Source organism: Ambystoma mexicanum, chromosome 5q, assembly GCF_040938575.1.
Source record: "Ambystoma mexicanum isolate Mex_15411 chromosome 5q, UKY_AmexF1_1, whole genome shotgun sequence".
NCBI lineage: Eukaryota > Metazoa > Chordata > Amphibia > Caudata > Ambystomatidae > Ambystoma > Ambystoma mexicanum.
The window spans coordinates 117,663,593-117,676,284 of NC_090933.1; the positions used below are offsets into that span (position 1 = coordinate 117,663,593).

General features: G+C 47.1%; 1 protein-coding gene across 1 annotated transcript in view; it reads right to left on the reverse strand.

The window, feature by feature from the left end:
• Window positions 1–12,692, reverse strand: part of LOC138497282 (dynein axonemal heavy chain 5-like) — a 1,499,851-nt gene that overhangs the window by 528,401 nt on the left and 958,758 nt on the right. The window contains exon 58 of the mRNA XM_069620634.1: window positions 10,775–11,055. Within this exon, the coding sequence (XP_069476735.1) occupies window positions 10,775–11,055 (281 nt within the window). The remainder of the gene's footprint in view (window positions 1–10,774; window positions 11,056–12,692) is intronic.

Sequence of the window (12,692 nt, forward strand, 5' to 3'; positions counted from 1 at the left end):
TGCTGAGACATGGTCCCTTTTCCTCAGATGGGCAATTAGCCTAACTGCCGCATTCTGGGCCCTCTGAAATCTCATCATCTGTTTCGCTGGGATCCCAGTCATCAGACTATTACAGTAGTCAAGATGGGAATTTGTCAAAGCCCCTACGACCACAGCGTGGTCTTCGGTTGCTATAAAGGGGAGTACATTTCTAAGCATACGCAGAGAGTAGTACACAGCTTTTACTTTAGCCCCTACCTGAGCTTCACTGGCCAGATTTTCCTGCCATATGCACCCCAGGTTTCTCACTTTCTTTGAGAACTGAATTTCTTCACCCAGGATTCGCTGTGTTATATTTTGTTCTACGCTTCTCCTTTTTTTCTCCTGTCCAAATAATATTACTTCTATTTTGGCTGCATTGAGCTGCAGCTGATTACATGCCATCCATTTTTTTTATGTCTCGCATGCATAGGTCAATCCTTTGAAATGCTTCAGCCAGATTTTCCGTCTCCACGTAAATCTGCGTGTCGTCAGCATAGGAGTGGAGTCCGTGTTTCCTCAATATATCAAAAAGTGGGCGGATATGGAGATTAAAAATCAATGGTGAGAGCGCTGAGCCCTGGGGTTCTCCACATCTCAGCCATATTAACTCTGAAAGGAAGGCTCCTAATGTCACCTGCTGGGTTCTATCCTGCAAGAAGGAGCCAAACCAGTCCACCACTACTTTCACAGCTCTCCCAATTTGTCCGATACGTTGGAGGATGATCTTATGGTCAATCGTATCGAATGCTGCAGATAGGTCCAGCATCAATAGTATTGTGGGGGCTCCCCTATCTGCAGCTTCCAGTAGATCATCCTGGACCGCCAATAAGGCGGTCTCGGTTCCGTGGTTTGGGCGAAACCCCAATTGGAAATCATCCAGGAGACCTCTATTATCTACAAACTGCTGGAATTGGTTACATACCACTTTTTACAAGATCTTAGTCGACAAGCACAAATTGGCAACTGGAAGATAATTTTTTAAGACCGTGGGGTCTGAATTGGGTTTCTTCAGTAGGGGTCTCACTAATGCTCCCTTCACGGCACTTGGGACATAGTCCTCCACTAAGGATTTGTTTATGAAGGTAGTGAATAGAATACCAAGCAGTTAAAACATGCCACCATCATATACATATATGCATAAATACAGAAAAACATATTTCTGATCAAACCTTTACCATGCAGCAACACAACGGTTACATACTCTGGGAAAGGTGGGGAAAAAGGAGGCTGGTCCTACCTTATGCAAAGAGATGGCGGAGCACTGCCTGTCCAACTGCAGTTTTTTTGTTGGTATCGTCAGCCAGGCAGTAGTGTTTAGCGAACGTGTGCAGAGTGCTCCACGTGGCGGCTCTGCATATGTCCTTCAAGGCAACTCCTGCGTGGAATGCTGTTGACGCCGCCCTCCCTCTGGTGGAATGCGCTGACGGCAGTCTAGTTAGAGGGTCGCCTTTTATCTGATGGCAGTGGGTGATGCAGGACGAAACCCACCTTGTTTAGAGATATGCTGTCCCTTGGTACGGCCAGAGAAAGCAACAAACAGTCGGTTTGCGGAGCGGAACTCCTTGGTTCTCTGCAAGTAAAACTTCAGAACTCTCGCAATGTCCAGAGAGTGTAATGCTCTTTCTGCTTCAGAAGTGTGATTCTGGAAAAAGGTGAGCAAAACAATGCGCTCAGTTAGTGCCATTTCCAACAGTACCTTAGGAAGGAACTTAGGATGTGGCCTTAAGATGACACGGTCCTTCTGGAACAAAGTAAACAGAGGTTCAGACGACAAAGCTTTCAACTCACTGATCCTTCTGGCTGATGTGATGGCTATCAAAAAGGCTGTTTTCCAAGACAAGAACTTTACCTCGCTTCTGTGTATGGGTTCGGAGGGAGGTTCCATGAGGGCTGACAAGACGGTATTCAGGCTCCAGTTCGGAACTGGCGTGGGCGTAGGAGGATAAGGACGCTTCAGCACTTTCAGAAAGACCTTAACCGCCGGCAAAGAGAGCAAGGATTGCATCTCCAGAGTTTTTGTGTACGCCGCTATGGCTGACAGGTGGACCTTGATGGAGGACAATGAAAGCCCCGTTTTAGCTAGGCACAATAAGTAGGGTAGAACTGGGTCCACCGAAACGGTGAGAGGATCGAGGGCAGCTCTCTCACACCACTTGGAAAATCGAGTCCATTTCCTGGTGTAGGCGACTCGTGTCGACGGGGCTCTCGCAGCCCTGATGATATCCCAACATTCTGATGCTAGCTTAAGATTCATCAGTTTACGCTGCTCAGGAACCATGCCTTGAGAGATGGGCTCCTCGGGTCGTGGTGGAGGACCTTGCGGTTCTGTTGCGTCAACAGATATTGATGCGCCTTGAGGCGAATCGGGGGCCGCCGGGAGAGAAGCTTCAGAGTCGAGTACCAGACTTCTCTTGCCCAATCCGGCGCAATTAGGATCATTGAACAATTCTGTTCCTTCATTCTACGCAGTACCATCGCAATGAGGGGAATGGGGGGAAAGGCATAGAGGAACCTTCCTGTCCAAGCCACTGAGCACACGTCTCCCAGTGATTGATGCTTCGGGTACCTCGAGGCAAACCTTCGGCACTTCTTGTTGTCCTTGGTGGCAAAGAGGTCGATCTGCGGATGGCCCCATAAAGCAAAAATCTGCTGGATTTCCTTTTTGTCCAGCTCCCACTCGTGCGACGATGTGTATTCCCTGCTTAGCTTGTCCGCTAGGACATTGTCCACTCCTGTAAGATGTTCTGCTTTGATCTGCACCCTGTGGTGCAAGGCCCATGCGCATAGCCTTTGGGCTTCATGTGACAGGATCTCTGACCTCGTGCCTCCCTGCTTGTTTGTGTAGTGCATGGAGGTCGTGTTGTCTGTCTGGACTGTGAGTACCTGTCCAGCGACCACCGGCAGGAAAGCCTTCAGCGCCCACCTTATGGCCCTGAGCTCTAACATATTGATCTGGAGTTGGGACTCTTGCGCCGACCAAGTGCCCTTGGTTTGGAGGTCTGCAAGGTGAGCGCCCCAGCCTGATAATGACGTGTCCGTCCTCAGCAGAAGGGTCGATGTCGGTGCTTGAAACGGCAGCCCTTGTTGAAGATTCTGCGGAACATTCCACCATCAAAGAGCCTTGTGTAACGTTGATGGAATCTGGACGATGTCCTCCAAACATCTGAGAGCTTGTTTCCATTGGTGGTCCAGGGCCTCCTGAACCGGTCTCATGCAAAGCCTGCAATTTGGTCTGAGGAATATGCACGAGGACATCATGCCCAGAAGGGATTTGTAAGAACGTACCGATGTTGTCTGTTTCTCCAGGAAGCACGAGGTTAAGCGTAGAATCGCTGCTACCCTTTCTGCCGTTGGTCTAACCCTGGGATGCTGGTATCGAACTCGGCGCCCAGGAAAAGAGCTTTCCTGCTGGGAACGGGGCAGGATATCTTCTTGTTTATGGAGAAACCTAACCCTTTTAGGCAGCCGATCGTCCTTAAAACTGCTGAGCCAGCCCTTGCGGCGGAACATGCTTTTATCAACCAGTCGTCCAAGTATGGGAGACTTCCGTTCCTGTCCTTCTGAGCTTTGCAGCTACTGGTGCCAAGCATTTTGTGAAAACTCTCAGTGCCGATTTTAGCCCGAACGAGAGCACTCAGAACTGAAAATGAAGCTCTCCCACTGTGAACCTGAGGAACAGTCTGTGAGCTGGATGGATCGGTATATGGAAGTAAGTGTCCTCCAAGTCTAAAGTTGCCAAGAAGTCGTTCTTGTTTAACCAAGGAAGCACTCCTTGCAATGCTACCATCTTGAATGTTATGCATTTTATATATTTGTTGAGCACCCTCAGGTCCAAGATGGGTCTCCATTGACCGTTTTTCTTTCCGATGAGGAAGAAGCGGGATTAGAAACCCTTTCCCCTCTGGGGGTACGGCACCGGCTCTACCACTGCTTTCTGGAGGTTGGTTTATACATTCTAATGTGTGACCCTCTCTGATCACCTGCAACACCCATTTGTCCGATGCAATTGACTGCCAGTGTTGGAAGAACTGGTTTACCCTTCCCAACACCGGGGTGTGACGTTGAGGGGACAGAATCGGATAGTCAGTTTTGTTTGCCTTGTGACGTCCCCTGGCCGGAGCCACGCCTGCCTCTATGGGAGTATCTGTTTAAGGATCGATACTTTTTCTCTTGGTACGTGCTACCTTGCGCCTTCTGACCATAAGAGGAGCAGCCGTACCCCCTCTGTATTTAGAAGATGAGCCACTAAAGGGGCGAAAAGTCCAAAGGTCCTATCCTTGTCCTTTAAAGAACTGATGGCTCGGGCCGTGTCCGATTTGATTCCCTTCAGGTGGTTGTCTATTTTCTTCCTGAAGAGCTTTTGCCCATCAAAGGGCATGTCCAATATCTGCGCTTGGACTTCAGGCCTGAAATTAGTAACCTTCATCCAGGCCTGCCTTCTGAGTACTGTGCCATGGGCCATCTGTCTGAAGCCTGTTTCAGCCACATCAACCGCTGCGTCGATCATATGATCAAAGGTTGCTTCACCATCTGCGATTATCGATCTAGCCTCTTCCTGAAGCTCTGGTGGTAACAGCTTAGCCAATTTGGACTTGCATAGCGAAAGCTTGCGATCATATTTCGCAGTCATGGCCATCGCATTACCCGCTCTGATGGTAAGTGATGCCGAAGCTGATACCTTCCTGCCCATGACTTCTAGCTTACACCCATCCTTGTCCGGTGGTGCTGACAGCGGCGAAGCGGGATTGGCAAGCTTCTTCCTAGCTGTAACTGTGATAACAGAGTCCGGTTTTGTATGACCTCTCAAGCAAAGCGGCGCAGACTCGGGCGCTTTATATTTCTTCTCTGGTCTGGACACCAGAGCAGGGGTAGACAAGGGCATAGATAAGATCTTGGATGCGGACTCCCAGATGGTGTCAAGGAGAGGAATGGTGGTAATCGTCCCCCTGCGTTTGTCCCTGTGCTCATAAAGCACTGTTTTCTTTTCCTCTAATGTAACCTGAATTTTGAACAATTCTGCAGCCTTGCCTATTATGGTGTGGAAAGAAACCAGATCGTCCGGAGGTGAAGCATCTCCTGGGGAATCTCTCCTCCTGGATTTCTCGACGATGTACTTGTCCCACTCACTGGCTGCGTCAGGCTCCTGTGTAATTTCGCCTTCTTCTGGATCAGAGAATTCCCTAAAAGGATCCTCCTGCCAATCCGAGACTGAAACGGAGGACGGCACCATTGTGGGATCCCTATCCAGAGATCGAGGTCTATGTGATGATGGTGGTGATGGGACCCTTGTCGGTGAAGCACCGTGAGTCGTCCTCCTAGACCTTCGAGGAGGCTCAGGTGATCATGCCCTCTTCTGAAGTCTACTCCTATGAGGTGAACTTCTTGATGTGCCTGGAGTTGGAGACGTGTCTCTCCAACGGGTTTCCGGTTCTAAGGGATCAGACGGTCTGCTTTGCTCCCTTTGACGCCTGTATTACTCATCCATGATCCTCTGTACGGACAACATCAGTATCGGGTCATGAAGATAGTCGCCTCTTCCATAGAGGGCTGTCAAGGGCAACTGTGCTGCTTAGGTGAAGGACAAGGTCGTTCTTCCACCACTTCTGCATCTGAACATTTCTCCTGGAGAATTACATCAGGAAGCTCTGCCATGTCCCCCAAAGGAGAAACTTGCGCTACCATTGGTTCAGCAGCTTCAGCAGCCTCAAGGAAACTGTCCTCAATGACAGGTGTCACCCTGGCGTGAGTAGAAGGCGCCTCAGGCTCCAATTCCTCTGTGCTCGATGGTACTTTCGTCGATGAGCGTCCCGGCGACAGTAGTTCCGTCGATAAACACGGCTTGGATGGTTTCTCCCCCGTCGACGAGTGTTCCATCGACAAATGTGGTTTTCCTGTCGACGAGTGTTTCCTCGATGAATGTGTTTTGGATGGTCGCTCCCCTGTCGACGAGTGCTCCGTGGACAAGCGTTTCGTGGTGTGCTTTGTGGACGAATGGTGTGTTTCCTTCATCGACGACTGTTTCGTGGACGATAAATACGATGACTAGGATGTCTTATGTGTAATCGTCATCGATGAGGGTTTCGTCGACAGTGTGGCTGACCACAGGCCTTTATCTTTCACATCGCTCATTGACGGTTTCCCGTCAACAAATGTCCCCCCCCCGGCTTTTTGCAAACTCCTCCTTACCTTTGGAGGTAGATTTGGCTGATGAATGTGACTTTTTCCGGCTCGAGGGAGTCCAGTGGAGGTAGAAAGGGTATTAACTCTAGCTTCCTCTTACTTTTGGCAATGGGAGAGGGACTCCTTTCCACTGAAGAGGACCTTCTCTTCGAAGTTTGCCTCTCAGATGGAATGCTGGAGTGGACAGGAGCTGTTCTGACAGACTCTTCGTCCGAAGACTGATCCCTGGCTTCCAGATGTAAAAGAAGTCTTCTGTGCCTGTCCTGAAAAGTCTTGTTGGAAAATGTCTAGCAAATATCGCATTTCTGAATGTCATGCGGATACGAGCAGTAAATGCATTGTTCATGGGGGTCCTTCATGTAGACTAACTTCTTCTTGCACCTCGTGCAGTCCCTGAACAGCGAAGGCTTCTTAACAGCCAGAGATGCAGCCATTCTGAAGAAAAGGTTTACACAACGATTTTGAGTCAAAAACAAGAGATATTTGTCTCAAAACCACCTGAGACCAAAGCCCCTAAACAGGGGAACAAAGTGGAATATATTTGAAAAAATATATTCCACACAAAAAGTAGACAAAGAATTGAAGAGCTCAGAGAGCTTGAGGATTCCCTGTGTCTGTTAGACTGCGTTGAAAAATCTGGGGCTGCGGGGGCGGAGCTTAAGCCCTGCCACCTCATTGGTTGGGGCTATAAAAGGACCAAAATGAGGTGGAGGGACTACACAATAGAATGGCTCATAGGCCATAATGGGCTAGGTACATGCATGGCTATGTAGCAATGTGTGTATATTAAAAAAAATTATAATTATTTTATCACCGAGGATTCCCAGTCTGACGACGGGGAATATTCAAGCATCTGAATCTATGAAAGATCCAATACTGGAGAAATGCAGTTTTCAGTCTTAAGTGAAACTGCTTTTCTTTTTTTACTGAGGATTCCTAGCCTGACAGGGAATATTCATGAGCATGTGAATCCATGTCAGACCCCATGCTGGAAAATAACACAAAGACGCAATGGCCGTGCCACAAGATCTTTTGCTTGTTCTCTGGCCATTTTCTTCTTTGGCCTTCTTCCTGCCTTCTAAGGTCAGGAATTCACTTTAATTGTCATGCATTTGCCAGAGAAAGCTGCTGTTTTGCAGGGCTATTGCATAGTATGTGTGTCTAGCCTCAGAAAGTGGGCTGTGACCATCTGGTCACAATCCACAAACTGGTGCCTCTATGTTTATTGTGCCTGCATGAGTCAGCCCCACAGTGGTCCCTGGTTGGACCACTGCTGTTGTGCATGTGTGGACCAGATCTTGCTATTGGAGGGCTGAGTTGGATCCATCAACTGAATTTAGATTAAGGAGTCGTCCTGCAGCCTTTCCAGCAGATCAAAAAAGGCGCCAAGTAGCCTGTTTAGCTTTGCAGACAACGGAAGACACAAGGACAAATCCTGAAGAGGCCTGGCGTCCATTCTTGCTGCTGTCCTGGTGAAGCCCTACTGGACTACCTGATCTCAGAAGACCCTTGCTGGTGCTTCGACTCTTTGGACTGGCTCTGAGGCCTTCACACCATCCTGCAGTCTAGAGCCTTCGGAAGCGTTGCCATTATGTGTCTTGACCCAGAACTATGGTGGTCTCTAGCTAGTCCTACAAGTCACCTTCTTGCCAAGTTTCAGCGTCCAAGCATCAACGGGTCCTGTTCCGATAGCCTTCCTTTTTTCGCAACATCTGAGATGCCTGCTGTCACCCGTGTGCAATGATTGTCACTGGAACGGACCATGCCCCATCTGGTAGAGTGTGCTGAAGAGTCCGGCATCAGTTCATGCAGCATTTCTGCACTGGAAAGGGTTGCACTGAGCTCCTGGACCCCACCAGAATCTTGCTTGCACCCCCAGCTCCTGTGCATCTTCTACTGGATCCAACGGCATGAAAACCTACCTCCAGTGACCACCAATCGACCTGCCAAGTCCTTTTGGAAAATCGGAAATAAGGGCGGCGAGTAGTCGCAATACTTACCGGTGCCCCCATCTCCACCATTAGAAAGTTTGTGAAGAACGTTGAGTTATTATTCCATTACATTTATTTTTAAATGTTTTTTGAGAAAGCTACTCTAGAAGCTAGGAAGTCATCTACTCACCTTTAAATCCCCTGGAACAACTTCTGGAACAATCGTTACATCCACAGGAACATTTCCCTAACTTTATCCCATCAACTAAGGGTACTTTGTGAACTTTTCGGGCACCAGGCCCCATTCAACTTGAGGTTGGACTTATAAAGTTAGGGCTTTTATTCCTGTGGACGGTCGATGCAATTACTTAACTACTTACCTTTCCTTTCAGGTATATGGTGAACTGAATGCATTGCATTAAGTAACTGACTGTACATTTTTTTATATTTAGGGTGTTGTGTCATAACATTACCAGCTTGATTCATTGTTATAGAGTGTTTTTTGGCTAGTAATAGAGTATTTTTGTACTTACTGTCTAAGTGTAATCATTGTATATTTCACTGTGTGGACTCATTGTGGAGCCTGACATCACTCACCTCGCCTGAGACTTCGCCTTGACCACTTTCCACACTTACCTTGATCGGTTTTCCCCTGTTCACTATAACTAGGGTGGCCAGATTTTAGAAATCCATCTTAACAGGAGGTCACCAGAAACCTGTCACTTTCCAAATGCTTGAGGAAACCTCTGGCAGAAAGTGACAGTATAGAAGCTGAAGAGGCGAAATTGTCCACAATCAATCGAACGAGCGTGAGGAGGGAGAGACATGCACAGGAGCAGTCCGCAAGTCGGATGGAGGGGAGAGACCTCAACTAAACATCAAGAGACCCCTCCGGTTGGTGGAGGAAATCTAAAGGCACCAGGCAGACAACACCAAAAGTGAGGGGGAGATGGTGTCCCCACAATGAAGGTGCTGCTTTAAGAGACGAGCCCTTTAAGAAGAAAGAGGAGGGACAAAGAACACCGGGTCAGGCACAGGAAAAGGAGGGGAAAGGGAAAGGGAGGGGACTTGAATGTAGAAGACGAATAAGGAAGGTTAAGCATTCTCTGTCTCCTGTCTCGTTATTCCCTGTAAGCTGTGGTTAGAACAAACAAAATACTCAGAACAAAAATGGAAATCATTGTCTCCTATTTGCATTTTCTTTTTTGTTTTCTATGCCAGTCTCACCAGGTCCAGTGAACGGATCAGCTTTCACAGCCTGCATAAGGGAGAAAAGGGCACAGCACGAGGACCTTTACTTACTCTGCATGCAATCACCAGTAAACGGATGCACTCCTGCCACACTACACATATACTTCACTGCTACCCTTCCCCTTTAATTACTTTAAAAAATCCCTTATCTCCAACCACCCTCAATTCCCTTGCGACGCCCCCTTTATGCCCTCCCTGAACGCACTCATCTCCCTGCCTATGTGTGGGCCCCAGAGGGCTTAACATTAGCTATGCCACAGTGATAGTGGAACTTTGGATCACAGCACGCAACCACTGGATCCTGAAAGTCTCTACAGAAAAAGACAACAAAGGCTGAGGATTGACAATGGCAAGACAACACCAGGCATTACTGCGCCATGCAGCATTCACCCATCCATCAATACCCTCGGGCTTGTGGAGAACTGGGCATATTAGGGCATGGTCCTACTTTTTTTTCTCTACTCAGATTTTTTTTTAAATTCATTTTACATTTGTGTTATTTGACAGTTGGAAAGCCAAGTGTGACATGGATAGACCAAAGACAAGACCTTGATCACAAAGTCTTCTTATATGATTTTATACTTTCACATTGTTCTTGACTAATAGAGTGCCGTTTTTACCCTAAATGCTCCGCGCCCCCAAAATCATGCCCGTAACTGAACCTCGACTTCTGGGATTAGCTGATAAAGTTCTAATTTCTTAAGCAGAGAAGCAGTAGATTAACACTCACTAACCAGTGAATGGTTTATAGCCCACAGTACCTTTCATTGTCTGCAGTGAGCACATTTGATTTTGGCGTTCCCTTAAAGAACTATGGGGTGCAGGTGATTCATCAATTGTCAGAGAATGTCACCAGCAGTATGGACTTCTCATGTAAGATCTAACTTGAGAGGAGACACTCGGAGCTCATTTTAAAGGTCGCATCTGCTTAATTACAGCATCTCCACTGGACCAAATTGTTACAGTAAAATAACTTTATACAAGGTCACTCATATCCATGATGTGAAAAGATGGTGAGATTTTGAAACAGGCTACTACCCAGTTCTAAGAATTTATATTTCACAGTGGTTACAGATGCAGATATGGGCCACGAATGAGAATTTGAACTGCAATATATTCAAAGAGAGCAAGTCTTCATATTGGCATGGTACATAATACGCAATCAACTACATTTTGCTAAACATGGTTTAGCTGGTGATTGTATTTTTCAGAGATTGCTACAATAATTCTTTCTGCCTCTTGGGAATTCAAATGTACAGAGCACCTCCCAATCTGTTGGGCACCATGAAAGCATTAGACACAATTTGATGTGCACCTTTAGAAGGTCCACTCTCTCTACTATTCTTTGGTACACCCTCTGTTTTTGTGGTAGCTATTTACTCATTCTGTACCTGGAGGGCTGCTTCTGCTTGCTCTAGGGCGGGCTTTGCCGCTTCCAGCTTCTCCTCGGCAGCTGCTTTGTCCACCGCAATTTCATCCACAATGGCCTGGGCTTTATCCTTCACTTTCTGCACCTGCATTTTCACTTGCTCAGCAGCTTGGGCTTTCATGGTCACTTCCTGCAAAACACCATCTGCCTTTTTGGAAGCAACAGCCAAGTCCTTCTCCTTGACCACTAACTCCTTAGACAACTGGTTTACAGAAACTTCTGCTTCCATTAATTTGGCAAGACCTATTAAAATAAACATGCCAGATGGTTAATTCTTGTCAGAGCCACATGGTTAGCCCATCATTTTCGTTTCTCTTGCAGCACTTACTACAAGCTTTTCTAAGATGAAGCAAAAAAGATGAGCCACAAGGGCCCAGCATCCCATGCAATATCTACTATATGTTGACCAGAGTGAGCTCCCAACGGTCTTCAAGACCATTCCTCGAGAGCCAGAGCAGTCCATTTTTCAGGATAACCACACACAAATATTTGAGTACATCAACTCTTAATGGGAGTTATTTACACAGGCAGTGGTTACCCTGAAAACCTGGTGTGTTTTAGGATCTTGAGGAATGTACTTGGAGACAACTGGTATCAGAAGTTACTCTGTTGACCATTATCAATCTGTGATGGTGCTCTTTTTACAAACACAAAAATGTGGTACAGTATGTCTGCTTTGTTTTTTGTTTTTGAATCCACATTTCTGGCAATGTAATCAATGTTTTCAATTGCTCACCAAAATGAAGTTTCCCAATAGCTGATAATACACCACAGTAAAACGTTACCATGCCACTGGATCAGCAAACCTTTTTTGCCCAAGCACATCATAAAAAATAAAGGAATAAAAACAGATTATTCTGGGAACAACAAACAGTGTTACCATTTACTTTTGAGAGGTTTTGTAAAGCATTGCATGAAGAGGAAACTGCTTCAGACCTCTATAGGGTGGAACCAGGATGGAGGACAGAAGGGAAGCTTGAACGTGGGAAGATGGAAGGAAGTGTAGAGGGGAACAAGGTTGAGAGGTCAACAGTAGAGAAAGTCCTAGGGATGCAGTCCCTATGCTACAAGTATGAGGGTGAGAAAAAGTGCAGATGAGAACCCTCCTGGCTGGTACAGTCTTCACCTAAGGCTATGATGCCATCCAAATAGGTGACGGGGTCATATATGCCCCAGATGAGCAGCATTGCAGTAGGTCAAGGCTTCAAAATCAGACAATCTTAGTATCGCCAGAAGGACACGGCTGCCAGGTCGAAGTGGGTTCGTCCTACCATGCAGTTCATTTAAGTTATTGTTGAATTGCTGAGAGACCCAGTGAGTGGTGAAACTTGGAGGGCAACAGGCTAAGGGCAGGTTCCAGAGACCAGCACTGAGAGGCTCCTGGGTTGAATAGATCGACTACTGGGGCTTCATGGTACCCCTTCCTGAAAAGGATAGCCTTTGAGTGGTTCCAAGAGAAGTAGTGCTTAGTTTCAATCTTCAAGGGCACATGCAAGATGTTCCATTCTACAGGACCTACCTTATCAAATCCGATACACCTAGCAGGGTGTGCTTAAATCTAGATATGCCGAAGAATCCAGTGCAACAGGGAAGTCAAAACAATGGTACAGAGGAACAACATACCACCCAGTGGGAAATTATACACCCAAATACTCACCCACCTGAAGTTCGTGAGCCCTGTTCTCAGGAAAACCACTTTTGCAAGTGTTGGAACTTGTGAACTTCTAGATCCTGTGAAGCACCTCATTCTGCTCTGCAGAACAGACAGCACCCATGCAAAGGAACCAGAACAAAGATTGCACCACCTAAAATATTACCTCATGTGGCAAAGCGATGTAAGGGGGGAGGGGCAGGCACACAACAAAAGTGGAACACTGTCT